At 53.2% G+C, this 20,353-nt stretch overlaps 1 protein-coding gene across 13 annotated transcripts in view; it reads left to right on the forward strand.

The window, feature by feature from the left end:
- TMEM120B (transmembrane protein 120B) overlaps window positions 1–20,353 on the forward strand; it is a 64,464-nt gene that overhangs the window by 35,661 nt on the left and 8,450 nt on the right. For 7 of the 13 annotated variants that reach the window (XM_045366114.2, XM_005572462.4, XM_005572463.4 and 4 more), the window contains 3 exons: window positions 938–997; window positions 3,487–3,582; window positions 12,400–12,489. In XM_045366114.2, the coding sequence (XP_045222049.1) occupies window positions 938–997; window positions 3,487–3,582; window positions 12,400–12,489 (246 nt within the window). The remainder of the gene's footprint in view (window positions 1–937; window positions 998–3,486; window positions 3,583–12,399; window positions 12,490–20,353) is intronic. The other 6 variants (XM_045366115.2, XM_074008133.1, XM_074008138.1 and 3 more) reach the window with 2 other exon arrangements.

The raw sequence follows: 20,353 nt of genomic DNA on the forward strand, positions 1-20,353 counted from the left end.
AACCCCTAAACCTACTAAAAATACAAAAATTAGCTGGGTGTGGTGGCACGTACCTGTAATCCCAGCTACTTGGGAGGCTGAGGCAGGAGAATCGCTTGAACCTGGGAGGTGGAGGTTACAGCGAGTCCTGATCATGCCACTGCAGTCCAGTCTGGGCAACAGAGCGAGACTCTGTCAAAAAAAACTACAACACTGCAGTGAGCTATGATCATGCCATTGCACTCTAGCCTGGGCAACAGAGTGAGACCCTGTCTCTAAAAATAATAACAATGATAATAATAATAATGAAAAATAAAGAAAATCCTTTTTTTTTTTTTTTTGAGACGGAGTCTCACTCCGTTGCCCAGGCTGGAGTGCAGTGGCCGGATCTCGGCTCACTGCAAGGTCCGCCTCCTGGGTTCACTCCATTCTTCTGCCTCAGCCTCCCGAGTAGCTGGGACTTCAAGGCGTCTGCCACCACGCCCGGCTAATCTTCTTGTATTTTTAGTAGAGACGGTTCAGCAGGATGGTCTCGAACTCCTGACCTTGTGATCCACCCGCCTTGGCCTCCCAAAGTGCTGGGATTACAGGCGTGAGCCATCGTGCCCGGTCCAGAAAATTCTTTAAAAATTGACCTAGAGGTTGTACCTATGCCTCCACCTCATTGGCTATGCTTAGTCACCTGCTGACATCTGGCTGCAAGGCAGGCTGAGAAATACAGTCTTTAAGGCAGCATGGAGGGGAAATCAACTCCGCACACTCTCCTGTCACAGGTGTAATGTCCTTTGGTCAATCATTATTCTCACTCGATGTGGGGGTCCATTTACCCGCAGAGCTTAGGCCCCCTATCTTCTAACATCACTACTTGGGATGTGCTTGTTAGGTGTGTTGAGTTTGAGTGTTGTTAATTCACACCCACCTGCTAAGGATCACGCCCCTCACAGGTGTTTCCTTCCAGGCTCTACTTGAACCTGGTCCTCGGCAATGTGAATGTGACCCTCCTCAGCAACCAGGCCAAGTAAGTGTCTGCCACCCACAACCCAGATCCCACACCTCACATCCCACCCACACCCCGAATCCCACACCCCATACCCACACCTGATCTCACACCACAGCCCATACCCCACACCCACACCCAATCCCACACCCCACACCCCATACCTACACCCAATCCCACACCCACACCACATACCCAACACACCATATCCACACCACACCCCACACCCCACACCAAACCCCACCCCACACCCACACCCCACACCCCATACCTACACCCAATCCCACACCCACACCACATACCCAACACACCATATCCACACCACACCCCACACCCCACACCAAACCCCACCCCACACCCACACCCCACACCCACACCCGATACCACAACCCATACCCACACCCCACCCCCATGCCCCACACCCACATCCCACACCCTACACCACATACCCAACACACCACATCCACACCACACCGCATACCCACACCCCACACCCCATACCCCACCACACCCCACACCCCACCACACCCCACACCCCATACCCCATACCCCACATCCACACCCCACTCCACCCCATACCCACACCCCACACCCATACCCGACACCTACACCCGCACCCAATCCCACACCCCACACCCCATACCCACACCCCATACCCACACCCCACACCACACCCCACATACCATACCCCACACCCCACACCCATACCCCACACCACACCCCACACCCCATACCCACACCCCACACCACACCCCACACACCACACACCACACCCCACACCCCATACCCACACCCCACACCACACCCCACACCACACCCACACCCCACACCACACCCCACATCCCACATGCCACACCCACACCACACCCCACACACCACACCTAACACACCACACCCCATACCCACACCCCATACCCACACCCACACCCCACACCCCACACCCACACACCACACCCACACCACACCCCACACGCCACACCTAACACACCACACCCCATACCCACACCCACACCCCACACCCCACACCACACCCCACACCACACCCCACACCCCACACCCAACACACCACACCCCATACCCACACCCCATACCCACACCCACACCCCACACCCCACACCCACACCCCACACCACACCCACACCACACCCCACACACCACACCTAACACACCACACCCCATACCCACACCCACACCCCACACCCCACACCACACCCCACACCACACCCCACACCCCACACCCAACACACCACACCCACACCCCACACTCACATCCCACACCCACACCACACCCCACATCCCACATGCCACACCCACACCACACCCCACACACCACACCTAACACACCACACCCCATACCCACACCCCATACCCACACCCACACCCCACACCCCACACCCACACCCCACACCACACCCCACACACCACACCCACACCACACCCCACACCACACCCCACACCACACCCACACCCCACACCACACCCCACACCACACCCCACATCCCACATGCCACACCCACACCACACCCCACACGCCACACCTAACACACCACACCCCATACCCACACCCACACCCCACACCCCACACCCACACCCCACACCACACCCCACACACCACACCCACACCACACCCCACACCCCACACCCAACACACCACACCCACACCCCACACTCACACCCCACACCACACACCACACACCCACACCCCACACTCACACCACACACCCATACCCCACACCCACACCATACCCCACACCCACAACCATACCCCACACCCACAACCATACCCCATACCCACACCATACCCCATACCCCACATTCACACTCCACTCTCACCCCACACCTTATCCTGCACCCCAACCCACACCCCACCCCACACTTCCCGCTTGGCTCAGAGACCTCCGGTGTTCTGCTCCTTCAGCTCAGGGAAGATGCATCCAAGCTAGAATTTTTGCATAAATAAAAACCTGTTCACAGGTGAGGCTCTGGCTGTTGGAGTTTCTGACGCTCTCCTCCTCTCGCACCTGGGAGAGGCGTTCCTGCCTTCCTTCCTTTTTCAGAGTCAGTATGTTGGGTGGACGGGACTTCCCATTTCCCACAAGAAATAGCCCTGCTCTGTTCCATGCCCTATCACGCACACACTTCTCCTGGGAGATGGGCAGTCCTGTCTACCCTGAGTCTACCCCATTTCCAGACGGCCGCAAACCCTGGCCTTTCAGCAGCAGCAGTTGGTTGAGGGAAGAGGCCCTGTCTCTGCCCCCTGCCTGTCTCCAGCATGGGCCCAGAGCCCCAGACCAGAGTCCAGGGACATGGGCCTTCTGCATACTTGGCCCTCTTCCCCTCATTGGTCACCACCAATCTGTCAAGGCCAGGTCTCTCCTTTAGGGATGGAAAGGTCCTTATGGGCCATGGCAGTGGCTGTAGGACAAGGGTCTGATGGGGCTAAGGGCCATGCCCAGGTACTGGAATAGTCACGGTAAGGGGCACTCCCCTGGGCGTGTCTGTCGTGGCAGGTTTGCCTACAAGGACGAGTATGAGAAGTTCAAGCTCTACCTGACCATCATCCTGCTCCTGGGTGCTGTGGCGTGTCGATTTGTCCTTCACTACAGGTAGTGGGTATGGCCATGTGCGCCTGGGCCTGGGCATGCAGACGTCAGGTGGGGGCCAAGAGAGAGGGATCCAGGGGACCCAGGGCCTCTCCTGCTTCTGTGTTGTTTGGCGTGATGAGGTGTAGGGGAGAGAGGGGCCATTTCTCATGGGAAGTGCCAGTCCTGTCTGTCCCACCTCCATCCAACAAATATCTGTTAAACGGCTGCTGGAAAGGCCTTGTGCTAGTTAAGAAAGAGTTGATTACCAGGTGTGATGACTCATGCCTGTAATCCCAGTACTTTGGGAGGCCAAGACAGGCAGATCATTTGAGGTCAGGAGTTCAAGACTAGCCTGACCAACATGGTGAAACACCATCTCTACTAAAAATATAAAAATTAGTTGGGCATGGTGGAGTATGCCTTTAGTCCTAGCTACTTGGGAGGGTGAGACAAGGAGAATCGCTTGAACCCAGGAGGCAGAGGTTGCAGTGAGTTGAGATCTCTGCACTCCAGCCTGGGTGACAGAGCGAGATTCTGTCCCCTGCCCACCACAGAAAAAAAGGAGTTCACTGTGGTCTGTCTGTACAGTGGCATATCGTTCAGCTATAAAGGGAAATGAAATGTTGGGCATGGTGGCTCACACCGGTAATCCCAGTACTTTGGGACACAGGAGGACTACTCGAGGTCAGGAGTTTGAGCCCAGCCTGGGCAACACAGCAAGACCCCTGTCTCTACAAAGATAAAAAATGAAATTATTTAGCTGGGTGCAGTGGCTCACACCTATAATCCCAGCACTTTGGGAGGCTGAGGTGGGAGGATTGCTTAAGCCTAGGAGTTCGAGGCTGCAGTGAGCCGTGATCACGCCACTGCACTTTAGCCTTGGGGACAGAGGGAGACCTGGTCTGAACAAAAGAGAGAGAGAAATGAAGCTGTGTCACTGACCCAGGGTGCCGCATGGATGAACCTTGGAAACGTGATGCTGAGTAAAAGAACCAGTCACAAAAAGATACACAGTAGGATTCCATTGCTGAGAACTGCCTAGAACAGGCAAATAGAGACAGGGAGTAGGTGAGTGGTAGCCAGGGGCTGCGGGAGGCAGGAATTGAGGGCATGACTGCCACTGGGTACAAGGTTTCTTTTTAGAGTAATAAGAATGTTCTCCCAGCCTGGGCAACATGGTCAAACCCTGTCTGTACTAAAAATACAAAAATCAGCCAGGCGTGGTGGTAGGTGCCTGTAATCCCAGCTAAGAGGTTGAGGCAGGAGAATCACTTGAACCTGGGAGGCAGAGGTTGCAGTGAGCCAAGATTGTGCCACTGTACTCCAGTCTGGATAACAGAGCAAGACCTTATCTCCAAAAAAAGAAAAGAATGTTCTGGAATTAGGTAATCGTTGTACAACTCTGAATATACTAAAAATCACTAAATTATATACTTTAAAAGAACAAATTTTATGGTATGTGAATTATATCCCAATTATTATTATTATTTTTTTTTTTTTTGGAGACGGAGTCTTGCTCTGTGCCCCAGGCTGGAGTGCAGTGGCGCGATCTCGGCTCACTGCAAGCTCCGCCTCCCGGGTTCACGCCATTCTGCCTCAGCCTCCCGAGTAGCTGGGACTACAGGCGCCCGCCACCTCGCCCGGCTAATTTTCTTGTATTTTTAGTAGAGACGGGGTTTCACCGTGTTAGCCAGGATGGTCTTGATCTCCTGACCTCGTGATCCGCCCGTCTCGGCCTCCCAAAGTGCTGGGATTACAGGCTTGAGCCACCGCGCCCGGCCATATCCCAATTATTAAAAAAAAAAAAAAGAGAGAAGAAGAAAAGAAAAGAAGGTGGGGTGTGGTGGCTCACGCCTGTAATCCCAACACTTCGGGAGGCTGAGGCAGGCGGATCACAAGGTCAGGAGATCGAGACCATCCTGGCTAACACGGTGAAACCCCATCTCTACTAAAAATAAAAAAAAAAAATTAGCCGGGCGTAGAGGCGGGCGCCTGTAGTCCCAGCTACTTGGGAGGCTGAGGCAGGAGAACGCCATGAACCTGGGAGGCGGACCTTTCAGTGAGCCAAGATTGCGCCAGTGTACTCCAGCCTGGGCGACAGAGCGAGACTCCATCTCAAAAAAGAAAAGAAAAGAAAAAGATGGTTTTGAGACCAACTGGCTGTTACTATGGGCAGGTTCCCTCTGGGAGCCTCAGTCTCTCCATCTGTAAAACAAGGGTGACGGGAGTCTCTGCCTCACAAGGCTGTGACAATTCAGGGAGCTGGCACTGTGCGTGGAAGCTCCACCCTGGCTGGCATGTAGAGGCGCTGCTGGGGGGCTCCACGGCTGCTGGTGCCATCCGAGTGAGGCACAGCCATGCCGTGAGGCTGTGGGCTGCTGCTGCCCTGCCTGAGGGGTTTTGTTCCTTTCTCTGGAACAAAACCCAGGGGAAGTGGCCAAGTACGGCTTGGGCATTTGGCCCACGTGCCAAGCGTTTATTGCCTGGCAGGCGCTTGACTGGGCGTCTGGCTGCTGGTCTGGCCACTTGAATGCCCAAACAAAGGCTCTTTTAGGCCCTGGGCCCATGCTCGCCTGCTGCCCAGAGCCTGGCCTGTTTCCACGAGGGCAAAGGCTACGCACATCTGTAATACCCCTCACGTACCCCCCTCAAAGAGGGTAAACGTCAGTGTGCAGCCGGAGTCCCTTGCACAGGGACCTCCAGGGCCCTCTGAAGGCAAACCTGTGCTGTCCTGAGGCCCAAGGTTCCCTGAGGGCCTGGGAGTCTCCTTTTCTCCCACCTGCTTTTGTGTTCATCTCCCAGGGCCACCGTAACTAAGTACCGTAGACTGGGGGCTTAAAACAGCAGATACGTTTCCTACAGTTCTGGAGGCCGGCGGTCTGAAAGCAGGGCGCGGCAGGGCCGTGCTGCCCCACAGGCTTCGCAGAGGGAGGACCCTTCCTCACCTCCCCAGCTTCTGGGAATTGCCAGCAAGCCCTGGTATTGCTCAGCCTAAAGCTGTGTTTCGCTTGTCTCTGTCTCTGTCACCACGCCACACGGCCTCCTTCCCTAGTATAAGGAAGCTAGACGCTGGATTTAGAGCCCACCCTAACACAGTATGACCTCATTTTAACTAATTGCATCTACAAAGACCCCGTTTCCAAATAAGGTCCCAGTGGACATGAATTTTGGAAGGATGCTGTTCAACCCAGTATACCTTCCATAGGCTAAACATGGGGCAGAGGAGGGGGATTGGACGGGCCGTTCATCTCTGTGCCGGTGCCCCTGGGAAGCCTGCCCTGCTGTTTAACCTTAGGCAAGTGACTAATCTCTCCCAGCCTTAGTTTCTTGACAGATACAGTGAGGGCGACAGGAGCTCCTTGGCAGGGCAGCTTGGAGGGCAGAAGCTGTATCTGGAGACTGGTTAGACTGGTGCCTGTTTATTAGCACTGGTTAGCGTCATTGTTTTGTGCTAAGACTGGGTACACGTGAAAAGGCTCACAGCTTCATAGCCAGTGCATCCACGGAGCAGGATTCTCGTTTCTTCCTCTTGCCGCCCTTGGAATGGTTTCCTGGCTAGGCTCCCAACCCAGAGGCCCTTCTTGGTACCACTAAGCCCGCAGCTGGGCATAGCCAGCGACCTGCAGGGTTCTGGGTCCAGCTCTGCCACTCATGAGCTGTGTGACCTGAAGTCCTGGGCCTCTCTGTGTCTGCCTCCTCAACTTTTCCGCAGGCTCCAGGACATCCTCCACCAGTACTACTTAGGCATTTGGAGGCTTTGGTGAGGCGGCAGGAGAGTTGGAAGCCTCCCTCTGCTGCCTTGAGGCCAAGAGGCTGTGCCTGGTTAGGACTGTCCTCTATCAGGTTTGAACCAGGCTAGGAAAGAGGTAGTCAGAGTTAAGTTTGGCTTGAGTGGGCTTGGGTTTGGACCTTACTCCAGTGCTTGCCGTCTGCGTGATCTGTAAAATGGGAAGTAGTACTGTCTTAGTGTGGGTTGGCCCAGAAGAGACCCCCAAGACAAGCATTTTAGTGCCAGTCATTTATTCAGGAGGTGATCTCAGGAGACACTGGTATGGGAATAGGAAGTGAGACGAGAAAGCATTATCCTGCGGGCAGCTGGGGCTCAATACTGCTAGGGAATGGGGGGACAGCGTAGAACATGCCTCAGAGTTATCCCACCTGAGGGTGAGGGAGCTGGGGTATTTATCCAGCAATTGCTATCAGTTGGGGCAGTTGAGGACTGTCCCCAGAGGGTGTTAATTGCTCCACCCTTCTGATCTGCACCTAGCACCAGCAGAATAGATGCTGGTGGCTTGATAAAGCCCCCAGGAACACCCAGAGTGGCGGGTTCTGGCAGGTGGAAGTCGTGCCGACAGGAAAGTGGTAAGTGCACCTGCTTTAAGAACCAGTTCTGTAGTGTCCAAGGGTCTAGAGTGATCGTCTATGCAAAATGCCTGCAAGGTTGTAAGTTCCCAATAATTAGTCCCTGCCTAGTGCTGAATAATGGTCCCCAAAGATGTTCATGTCCTCGTCTCCAGAGCCTGTGAATAAGTTACCTTACAGAAGGGACTCTGCAGATGTGATTAAGACTCTTGAGATGGGCTGGGTGTGGCGGTTCATGCCTGTAATCCCAGCCCTTTGGAAGGCTGAGGTTGGAGGATCGCTTGAGCCCAAGAGTTCAAGACCAGCCTGGGCAACATGGCAAAATCTCGTCTCTTCAAAAAATACAAAAATTAGTTGGGCATGTTGGCATGCGTCTGTAATCCCAGCTACTTGGGAGGCCAAGGCAGGAGAATCACTTGAACAACAGAGCAAAAACTCTGTCTCAAAGGTGGAGGTGGAGTCTTGCTACGACCAGTCCAAGCTAGTCTCAAACTCCTGAAGTCTTTGTCCTTGACCCCAACAGGGAAGGTACCATGTACCTCCCAGTGTCACACAGACTTATCCAGTATGGGAACAGAAATGGCCGTTGGGTGCAGTCTGTCTGCATAAAAGGGAGGGAGGGAAGCCCCCCCAACTCCTCCATTTCTCTGCCTAAACTGGGAGATGCTTTTCACCAACTATAAGGGCCCTGGGGGCAAAATGAAAGGAGGATGCAACTGCTTTGAAGCTTTGTGACCCTACTTTGTGGTCGCAGACAACAGACACTCTGCCCACACCTTGCTGAACCATTGCTCACAAAGGTTGTCTCGAGAGTTAGGAACAGACCCTGGAATCTCAGGGCTTCAGTTCAAATCCGGCTCTGCCTCTTCCTGGCTGTGGGACTGTGGGTGAGTCAGTTGTTCTCCTGAGCTGACACCCCCCACCTGGAGAGCAGAGAGAAGACATGTACCTCCTGCGCAGGGCTGCTGGGGACACTAGTCGAGGACGGTGCCTGAGAGTAGCAGGGCAGTATATGGTGCCCATCATGACTTTGGAAGCACCACAGAGCGTCCACAGTCTCAGAAGCACAGCTCTGAGGACATCAGAGGCCAATATGACTTGAACAGGAAATGAGTGTGGCAAGGGAGGGAGCTGGGCCTCCCCGGGGCGGGGTCACTTATTTATTTATTTATTTATTTATTTATTTATTTATTTATTTATTTTTTTGAGACAGAGTCTCGCTCTGTCGCCCAGGCTGGAGTGCAGTGGCGCAATCTCGGCTCACTGCAAGCTCCGCCTCCCAGGTTCACGCCATTCTCCTGCCTCAGCCTCCCAAGTAGCTGGGACTACAGGCCCCCGCCACCACGCCCGGCTAATTTTTTGTATTTTTAGTAGAGACGGGGTTTCACCGTGTTAGCCAGGATGGTCTCGATCTCCTGACTTTGTGATCCGCCTGCCTCGGCCTCCCAAAGTGCTGGGATTACAGGCGTGAGCCACCGCGCCTGGCCACTTATTTATTATTTATTTATATTTTTGGGATAGAGTCTCACTCTGTTAGGAGGCTGAAGTGCAGTGGTGTGATCTCAGCTCACTGCAACCTCTGTCTCCTGGGTTCAAGCGATTCTCCTGCCTCAGCCTCCCAAGTAGCTGAGATCGCAGGAGCGCACCACCACGCCCAGATAATTTTTTGTATTTTTAATAGAGACGGGGTTTCACTATGGTGGCCGGGCTGGTCTTGAACTCCCGACCTCAAGTGATCCACCTGCCTCAGCCTCCCAGAGTGCTAGAATGATAGGCATGAGCCACTGCACCCAGTCCAAAAAAAGTTTTTAAAATTAGCCTGATGCGGCACTGTGCACCTGCATTCCCACCTACGTAGGAGGCTGAGGCAAGAAGATCGCTTGAGCCCAGTAGATTAAGGGCTACAAAAGGCCATAATCACGTCGCTGCACTCCAGCCTGGGTGACAGAGTGAGACTCTGTCTCTAAAAACAAAAAAAATTGCCGACAAACCTTTGTCAGCGCCTCATTAAAGAGACTGGCAGTGGTGGGGAAGCCCTCAGAGGGGCGTCTGTCACTGGCTGTCTCCCAGAGTTCTTTTCCCCGGGGATGCTCTCATGGTGGGTGGGCCTCCTCACTTCACAGATTGCAGGGCTGAGGCCGGTGAGGCTCTGATAATCCCCACACAGCGGTTTGCCGGCCCTCCATGCTGACCAGGTACAGCAGGCTCCATAGCCTGGGTCTGTCGCCTTCAAGGGTAGATCAGCCCAGCCCCGCGCCATGGTCACCAGGGAGGAGGACGGCCCAGCCCTGTGCTTTGGTCACTATGGAGGTGGACGGTCCAGCCCTGTGCTGTGGTTACCATGGAGGAGGAAAAGGAGTTCTTCAGTTAGTGTTACAGACAATATGGCACACTGGGATTTTTTTGTGTATGTAACAATGTTTACAGATGGTTTAAGGGGACAGAGGGAGTTTATAGCTTAACACTGCAGACAACCTAACATGGAACATCTAGTCTCCTGGGTTTTTTTTTTGTTTGTTTTTTGTTTTGAGATGGAGTCTCATTCACCCGCCTCGGCCTCCCAAAGTGCTGGGATTACAGGTGTGAGCCACCGCACCCAGCCAGGTCTCCTGTTCTTAAAGTCCTCCCGTTAGTGTTAGTGGTGGTGGTATTCACGTTCCCCGCAGTCAGTCCGAACGGGTCTGCAGCGATCTCCATTCTTGCCTCCTCAGAAGAAAGAATTTGACTGAGGGGCGTAAGGCAGAAGAAGAAACAAGTTTTACAGCAGGAATGAAAATATATTAAAAAGCTTGGTTGGGTGCGGTGGCTCACGCCTGTAATCCCAGCACTTTGGGAAGCTGAGGCAAGTGGATCACCTGAGGTCAGGAGTTTGAGACCAGCCTGGCCAATGTGGTGAAACCCTGTCTCTACTAAAAATACAAAGATTATCTGGGCGTGGTGGCAGGCACCCGTAATCCCAGCTACTCTGGAAGCTGAGGCAAGAAAATTGCTTGAACCCGGGAGGCGGAGGTTGCAATGAGCTGAGACTGCACCATTGCACTCCACCCTAGGCGAAAGAGCGAAACTCCGTCTCAAACAAACAGAATGCTTTAAAGCAGGAATGAAAAGCCACTGGGCGCGGTGGCTCATGCCTGTAATCCCAGCACTTCGGGAGGCTGAGTTGGGTGAATCACTTGTGGTCAGGAGTTCGATACCAGCCTGGCCAACATGGTGAAACCCCATCTCTACTAAAAATTCAAAAATCAGGCTGGGTGCAGTAACTCACGCCTGTAATCCCAGCACTTTGGGAAGCAGAGGCAGGTGGATTACAGGTCAAGAGATCGAGACCATCCTGACCAACATAGTGAAACCTCGTCTCTACTAAAAATACAAAAATTAGCTGGGCATCATGGCGTGCACCCATAGTCCCAGCTACTCAGGAGGCTGAGGCAGGAGAATCACTTGAACCCAGGAGGCAGAGGTTGCAGTGAGATCCTACCAGGAGGCTGCTGATCACCAGCTTCATGCTTTTCCTATCTGTAGGGAGACTGCCTTTCCCTGGCACTGGGTGCGGCCAATTATTATTTTAGAGAGACAGCTAACAACCACCTGACCATTACCTGATGGTCGCCTGACATTCCTGGTTGGAGGGGCCCTGTTTTTGTCTGACTAGCTACCTACTCTAACACTGTAACATCACAGACGGTGGGGCCCATAGGTAATTTTTGTATTAAATACGTGTAACAAAGTTTACAGATGCTTTAAGGGGACAGAGGGAGTTTATATCTTAACACTGCGGGCAACCTACAATAGAACATTAAGTCTCTCATTCTTTTGTTTTTTTTGGGACAGGGTCTCGCTCTGTTGCCCAGGCTGGAGTGCAGTGGCACAATCTCAGCTCACTGCAACCTCCAACTCCCGGGTTCAAGCAATTCTCCTGCCTCAGCCTCCTAAGCAGGTGGGACTACAGATGTGAGCCACCACACCCGGTAATTTTTGTATTTTTAGTAGAGATGAGGTTTCACCATGTTGGCCAAGCTGGTCTGAAACTCCTGGCCTCAAGTGATCCATCCATCTTGGCCTCCCAAAGTGCTGGGATTACAGGTGGGAGCCACCACGTCTGACCAGGTGTCCCATTCTTAAAGTCCTTCCATTAACATCCCACCAGAAATTTCAGATCACACGGGAAGAGTTTAGAAGACAGACAGGTTGCCCTGGGCTGAGTGGTCAGGGAAGGAGGGGAAGACTCAGCTAGAGCTTGAAGCACAGGTGGGACTCAGGGAGAAAGATGAGGAGGTGCAGAGGCATTTGCAGGGCCGGGACAAGATGCCCGAGAGACCAAGCTCCCCCTGCCTCCCTGGTGTCATAAGGGCTTCCAGAGGCAGTGTGTGCTGTGGGCAGCCCTCCGCCTGGTTTGCTGCTCTGTGAGGTGAGGGTGGGATGGCTGTGCCTGGTTCTCATGCCGGTACCCCTCCCGGGGGCTGTTTCCTTGCACAGGGTGACTGATGAAGTCTTCAACTTCCTGCTGGTGTGGTATTACTGCACCCTGACCATTCGGGAGAGTATTCTCATCAGCAACGGCTCAAGGTACCTGGGGGCCTGGCTTTGTGGGGAGCACAAGAGGAGTCAAACGGAAATGTCATGAGGGGCGTCAGATGGGGGCCGACACCCTCAGGCTGCATTCCTCTCCTCCTTGGGGGGTTGCTCTGTGACTGTTCAGATCCAGGAAGGTGGAAAGCTGATGCTGCTGATGCAGCAACTCTTGTTTCTGATTAGCCTCTTGCTTATGAGCAACAGACAACCTAACTCAGACTGGCTTAACACAATAAGAAACATACTTTCTCATAAAAAGAAGTGACCGGGACAGGCGTGGTGGTTCACGCCTGTAATCCCAGCACTTTGGTAGGCCGAGGTAGGCGGATCACGAGGTCAGGAGATGGAGATCAGTTTGGCCAACATAGTGAAACCCCATCTCTTCTAAAAATACAAAAAATTAGCCGGATATGGTCCCAGCTACTCAGGAGGCTGAGGCAGAGTAGCGTGAACCCGGGAGGTGGAGGTTGTAGTGAGCTGAGATCGCACCATTGCATGACAGCCTGGGGACAGTGCAAGACTCTGTCTCAAAAAAAAAAGAGGTGACCCATTGTTCTACCTTCAGGTAAGGCTTGATCCAGGTGCTTTCCATCTCTCACTTCTGCCTTCTGTGTTGTGTTTATCTCAGGTTGCAAGTGGGGCACCCAGCAACTCCAGGCTCATGTCACTATAGCATTCCCAGCAAACGGAGCATATTCCTCTCTTCCAAGACTCTCACTGGGTCGCAATGCCTATGTCCAGGTGCAGAATGGATCATGTACCTATCCCTGAACCAGTCACTGTTACCAGGGATTGCAGTGCTGTGACTGGCCAGACTTGAGCCTCACACCCACCCTGATAGCCGTCACTGGGAGCGGAGAAGCTGAGTGTCAAGAGAGGAATGGTTCCCCAGAGGACAACTGGGAGACCATTACTCGGAGGATGGATGGGTTTTGGTGACAAGAGTAGATGGGTGGTCTTCCACAGGGAGATAGAGGGGAGAGTGGACAGGTGAAGAGGGTATTAGGCCAAACCTGCCCCACCAGAGAGATGATGCTGGGGAGGACGGAGGCCGGGCTAGGAGTGTGGACTCCTGGGTTCCGGTCCCAGTGCCGTCACTGAGCAGCCCTGTGACCCTGGGCAAGCCACGTCTCCTCTTTGGACTGTTTCAGAGTCCCATGGGGGAGTGGACGTGTCATAGTGGTGCTGAGTGAGTCCAGGGAAGACTGGGCATTCCCTTGATCCCCATCTCTGAAGGACTCTGAGTGCGAGAAACCCTGTTGTTTTCTCTCGGTCTCCTTCTTGCCCTGCCTGCCTCTAAGCTGAGTCTTGAGACGCAGTTAAAACCCATGACTTGCCACCTGGAGGACCTATTTTCCAAAGGTCTAATTCCTTCTGGGGGGCCACTGGAACCTCAGCATGCCATTCTTTTTTTTGTTGTTGTTTTTTGGGAGACAGATTCTTGCTCTGTCGCCCAGGCTGGAGTGCAGTGGTGCGATCTCGGCTCACTGCAACCTCCGCCTCCCAGGTTCACACCATTCTCCTGCCTCAGCCTCTGGAGTAGCTGGGACTACAGGCGCCCGCCACCACGCCCAGCTATTTTTTTGTATTTTTAGTAGTGACGGGATTTCACTGTGTTAGCCAGAATGGTCTCTATCTCCTGACCTCATTGTCCGCCCACCTCGGCCTCCCAAAGTGCTGGGATTACAGGCATGACCACTGCGCCTGGCCAAGATGGAGTCTTGTTCTGTGGCCTAGACTGGAGTGCAGTTGGCGCCATCTCAGCTCACTGCAGCCTCTGCCTCCCGGTTCAAGCGATTCTCCTGCCTCAGCCTCCTGAGTAGCTAGGATTACAGGTGCGTGCTCCTGCTTCCTCCTTCCTCCTGGGAACTAGTGAGGAACACCCAGGAGCTGCGCAGCCTCCACCACCTAATGTGCCACCTTCCCGCTTGTTTGCCTTGTGGTCTTTTATGGCAGGTCCCTGCCCTCCCCTGAACATAGAGCCTGGAGGTAAGGACAGGAGCCCCCCTCCTGCCTAGCCTCCTGAGGGCAACAGGAAGTCTCAGGAATGCAGCCTTGTGGCACACAGCCATTTAGAAAACATCAGTGTGTAGGCCGGGCATGGTGGCTCACGCCTATAATCCCAGCATTTTGGGAGGCAGAGGTGGGTGGATCACTTGAACCCAGGAGTTCGAGACCAGTCTGGGCAACAAAATGAGACTTCATCTTTACCAAAAAAAAAAAAAAAAAATTACCTGGGCATGGTGGTGTGTGCCTATAGTCCCAGCTAATTGAGAGGCTGAGGCGAGAGAATCACTTGAGCCCAGGAGTTTGAGACCAGCCTGGGCAACATGGCAAGACCTGTCTTAATTTAAAAATTAAAAAATTAACCAGGCATGGGCCGGGTGCGGTGGCTCATGCCTGTAATTCCAGCACTTTGGGAGGCCAAGCCGGGTGGATCACCTGAGGTCGGGAGTTCGAGACCAGCCTGACCAACATGGGGAAACCCCATCTCTCCTAAAAATACAAAATTAGCTGGGCGTGGTGGTGCATGCCTGTAATCCCAGCTACTCAGGAAGGCTGAGGCAGGAGAATCGCTGCAACCTGGTGGGCTGAGGTTGCTGTGAGCCAAGATCGTGCCACTGCACTCCAGCCTGGGCAACAAGAGCGAAACTCAGTCTAAAAAAAAAATGAGCCAGGCATGGTGGTGTACACCTGTGGTCCTAGCTACTCAGGAGGCTGAGGTGGGAGGATTGTATGTGCCCGGGAGGTTGAGGCCGTTGTACTCTAGCCTAGGCAAGTGAGACCCTGTCTCAAAAAAAAAAGAGTTCTCCCGGGCATGTGATGCCTCTGGCAATCATTAACACTTTAGTAAGAGTTACTCTGGGCAGCTTTTTATTCTAATGTGATGCTGTGGGTGGGGGATGACCAGAGAGATGGGAGCAGCACCGAGCGGAGGTCTCTGCAGGCGTGGGGCTCTCCAGCAAAACAGAGAGGGCCGCTAACGGGGCAAAAAGGAGTTCCAAAGCCAGCCTCCCTTGCCTAACAGTTTAGCAGGAGCTTTTCAGAGTTCCTGGAGTTCACTCTGTGACAGGAGAGCAGGGATGGTTGTCTCTGAGCTTGTAATTCAAAGTTTCGTGTGAGTCTGCTCTACCCTCCGTCTGCCATTCATCAGACCTTTATTGAGCGTCTCCTAAGTACCGAACACTGAACTAAGGGACTCCAAGATAACTCACACACTGCCTTCTGGGAGCACCCACAAAGGTTTTTTTTTTTTTTTTTGAGACAGAGTCTTGCTCTGTCGCCCAGGCTGGAGTGCAGTGGTGCGATCTTAGCTCACTGCAACCTCTGCCTCCTGGGTTCAAGCAATTCTCCTGCTTCAGCCTCCCGAGTAGCTGGGATTAGAGGTGCCCACCACCACGCCCAGCTAATTTTTGTATTTTTAGTAGAGATGGGGTTTCACCATGTTGGCCAGGCTGATCTTGAACTCCTAACCTCAGGTGATCTGCTCACCTCGGCCTTCTGAAGTGCTGGGATTACAGGCATGAGCCACCGCACCCAGCCCAGAGTTTTTTTTTTACTAAAGACCTTTTCATGGCAGATATAGTTCAAGGAACTTGAGGTTGCAATGGAACCTTTCCTCCAGGCCTGTCTCCGCTTGGTGGTCTGAGGAAGGGGTTTGAATGGGCAAGTGGAGTCTGGAATAGGGCCTCTGGGCCTGAATACATGCAAACAGATGCGTTATCTTCTATTTAGGGTGGTCTAAAAGTATTTGTGTTTTGCAGTCATTTTTTGCACCAACCTAATAAAATGACTACAGGAGCTGGGGCCAGCTTGTGGGGGAGGGGGCAAGGCAGGTGGGCTAAATCCGAGTGACTCAAACTTGTGACTCATCTTCCACATCTGTTGGAGATTTAGCCTGCTCCCTCCCCCAGCTCCTCCTCAGGGCTGATTGATCCTGGGGGCAGGCAAGGGAGATGCCTTGGAGGCCTCCCCTCCCGCTCTTTACCAGGGAGTGGCTCAGAAACCCTTGCAGGAGAGCCTGTGTGGAGGCCGTGGGAGGTGAGACTGGGATGAACTCTAGTTTCTCATCCCGAAGCATCCGCTCAGGGCTGGTGCGCGCCGTCAACACCCCACGGTCTTTGTTGAAGTGACCCAAACCCAAGTTCTGCCGTGAGGAAGGGTCCTGGGGCCACAACGGCATTCCAGAGACAGCATCGCCGAACCCTGCGGGCCTCCTGGGTAATTGCTGCCCTCTTTTGGTCTGATGGAGGCGCTTTTGTCCAGTTCTGGCTGTACCTGAGATTTGAATTGGGACGGGAGGTGTGGTCAGGGGAGCGGGTAGGGGTGGGGACTTCCGCATCGGGAGATGCAGCCACCCTCGGTTTGTGTCTGGTGCCTGCCAAGTGAGATGCCACTCATCAGCTCAGCACAGTAAGCAAGTCAGCTTCTCTTGTAAACTTGAAAATGATGGAAACTCATCCCATAGGGACTAAACCTGAAGGGGTCTCATGGGCCCATGTCACTGGGAATTTCCATTCAAGGAGGTCAGAAGGGCTCAGGCAATGTTCATGGTCCGGTTCCAGCTCCCTGTTCCGTTTTCCTCTGCGATGACTCCCAGCGGCCCCCAGGCGGGCCTCCCGCCAAAAGTAACCCCTGAGCTGACAGACCTCACTCCACCCCAGTTGGAATCTTGACACAGACTTCTGATTGGCCAGGCTCGGGTGACCTACTGATCTCTGAGAGCCAGTCACTGTTGCCAGAGGGCCACAGAGGGTCCTGATTGGTTAGCTGGGGGTCATGTGCTTGGGTATAAGACTGAGCTCTATCCCAGTCGCCCAGACTGAGTGTAGGGGTGAGGTGGTTCCCCACAGGGGCAAAGCAGATCTGCAACTGGGCAAAACAGCCTTTGTCTATTACAGTTAGTTCTGGGCCAGAATGAGTAATGACTTGGTGATCATGTTTGCTTTTCTAGGGAGCCAGCCTAGGGTGCCTGCCTCTAATTGGCTTTGTTTGTTTGTTTGATTTGAGAGAGAGTCTCGCTCTGTTGCCAGGCTGCAGTGCAGTGGCACGATCTCGGCTCACTGCAAGCTCCGCCTCTTGGGTTCAGGTGATTCTCCTGCCTCAGCCTCCCGAGTAGCTGGGACGACAGGCGCCTGCCACCACGCCCGGCTAATTTTTTGTATTTTTAGTGGAGATGGGGTTTCACCGTGTTAGCCAGGATGGTCTCGATCTGCTGACCTCGTGATCTGCCCGCCTCAGCCTCCCAAAGTGCTGGGATTACAGGCTTGAGCCACCGCACCCAGCCTCCCCCTGCAAGCTTTAACTAATGTGGTGAAATGAGCCCAGAGAGTGACTTCAGATGGGTGTAGGTTTCTTTCTGCGGTGATAAAAAGGTTGTAAGATAGATTCTGGTGACAGTTGCACAACTCTGTAAATATACTAAAAACCACTCAGTTGTACATATTCAATGAGTGAATTGTATGGTATCTGAATTACATCACAATAAAACGGCTATATAAGCACATGTGCACACAACCAGCCCAGAGCCCTGGGGTGTGCAGATGGACGCCTGGGCTTGTGAATGCCGGGCCAGGGAAGCAGCGATTTCTAGCCTCACCCGATGTCACTGAGCTGTGTTTATTGGTGGCATCTGTCAGAGCGGGGCTCTGGGCAGGGCAAGCTGTGAAATAAAAAGCTGCTGCTCAGTCAGCCTTGTTGCCTGGAGTCTGTGTCTGCCTCAGGCTGCTCCTAGACAGAGGGCATTTCTCAGGGGAGCTCTGGGAGCAGGACAAAGGAGTGTGGCGCCCGCCAAGCGCTGAGGGCTGACATGTGGCTCTGCAGAGCTCTGGGAGGTTTCAGAGACTTCCTGGTTGCTCTTCAAGCTGGAAGTCGGGGAGTCTGGCCAACTGCCTTTGCTGTCAGAAATTTGGAGCGCGGGGGCTTCTTAGACTCTGACAGGCGAGACTAGGATACAGGGGTGGAAGTGGCGGTTTTCTGGGCACAAAGAAGTAGATGGACACCTCACCCTGTCCCCATGACCTCATGTGGCACCTGCAACAATCTCTTGTCACCTCTGTGCTGGTGGCATCCAGATTAGCTGCTGCTTTCACCAGCCACACCTCCTGGACATCATTCATGTCAACATTTATTGAGTGCCTGTTGTTTACCTGGTGCTGTTAGTGCTATGAACACAGAGCTGCATAAAACCTTGCCCCTCACCATAACTCCTGGGGAACACACAGGCCATTGCTTGAAAAGCCAATTTATGCCCAGAACTTTTGCACAGGCCGACAAGGGAAGAGCGATGGTTTAGATCCAGTCTCGTTCTTATAATGTGTGTATTCTGCTTGGAAGGTTTTAAGATGGTTCCAGCCCACTTATTAGGGAAATACATACTGAAACCTCAATGACATGCCAGTTTTCACCTAGTAAGTTTGGTAACAATTTTATTTTATTTATTTTTTGAGACACGGTCTCCCTCTGTCACCCAAGCTGGAGTGCAGTGACGCGATCTCAGCTCACTGCAATCTCTGCTTTCCAGGCTCAAGCCATTCTCCCACCTCAGCCTCCCAAGTAGCTGGGACTACAGGTGTGCAGCCCCACGCCCAGTGAATTTTTTTAGATTTTTTTTTTTTTTTTTTTGTAGAGATGAGGTTTTGCCATGTTGTCCATGCTGGTCTCCAACTCCAGGGCTCAAGTAGTCGTCCCGCCTCAGCCTCCCAGAATGCTAGGATTATAGGTGTGAGCTACCGCGCCCAGCCGGTTTAGTAACAGTTTTAAAATATGGCATCCACTGTTGGTATGGGTTCAGGGACCCAGATTCTCTCTTCCGCTGTGGGTGGGAGTGTAAATTGGGATGGCTGTTTGGAGGGTAATTGGACAAGGAGCAGCACACACTCCTTGACCCATCCACCCTGCCTCTGGTAGCCACTGTGGAGAAACAGTGTCTTTGCATTTAGGGGACTTCCACAAGGACATCATGACAGCGTTGAGAGCAATAGTGACGGTTGAGAAACAGCCAGAGGCCGGGCACGGTGGCTCACACCTGTAATCCCAGCATTTTGGGAGCTGAGGTGGATCACTTGAGGTCAGGAGTTTGAGACCAGTCTGGGCAACATAGCAAGACCCTGTCTCTACAAAAATAAAAAAACAAAAGAAAGAGCCAAGTAGACCATGGCAGAGCCATACCTTGGAATGTCATTTGCCATTTAAGAAGTTGTGACGGGAGGCTGAGGCAGGAGAATGGCGTGAACCCGGGGGGCGGAGCTTGCAGTGAGCCGAGATCGTGCCACTGCACTCCAGCCTGGGGCACAGAGTAAGACTCCGTCTCAAAAAAAAAAAAAAAAAAAAAAAAGAAGCTGTGACATAGGCCGGGCGCGGTGGCTCAAGCCTGTAATCCCAGTACTTTGGGAGGCCAAGACCGGTGGATCACAAGGTCAGGAGATCGAGACCATCCTGGCTAACGCGGTGAAACCCCATCTCTACTAAAAAATACAAAAAACTAGCCGGGCGAGGTGGCGGGCGCCTGCAGTCCCAGCTACTCGGGAGACTGAGGCAGGAGAATGGGGTAAACCCGGGAGGCGGAGCTTGCAGTGAGCTCAGATCCAGCCACTGCACTCCAGCCTGGGCGACAGAGCAAGACTCCGTCTCTCAAAAAAAAAAAAAAAAAAACTGTGATGTATCTGTAGGTGCTGGTCTAGGTGTCAAGAAAGCAGGTTCCAGGATGATTTTAATTAAAAAGAAAGCCTAATCCAGCTTCTCCTGTGATCCAACTCGGCCCCGAGCACATCCTCAGGGTTCCGCCTTTTGGGAGTGGACCCATTTCCCTGCCCAGACCCAAGAGAGTTCTGGAGGGATGAAGGTTAATGACTGTCTG

This window comes from Macaca fascicularis, chromosome 11 (genome assembly GCF_037993035.2).
Source record: "Macaca fascicularis isolate 582-1 chromosome 11, T2T-MFA8v1.1".
In the NCBI taxonomy this organism is placed as follows: Eukaryota; Metazoa; Chordata; class Mammalia; order Primates; family Cercopithecidae; genus Macaca; species Macaca fascicularis.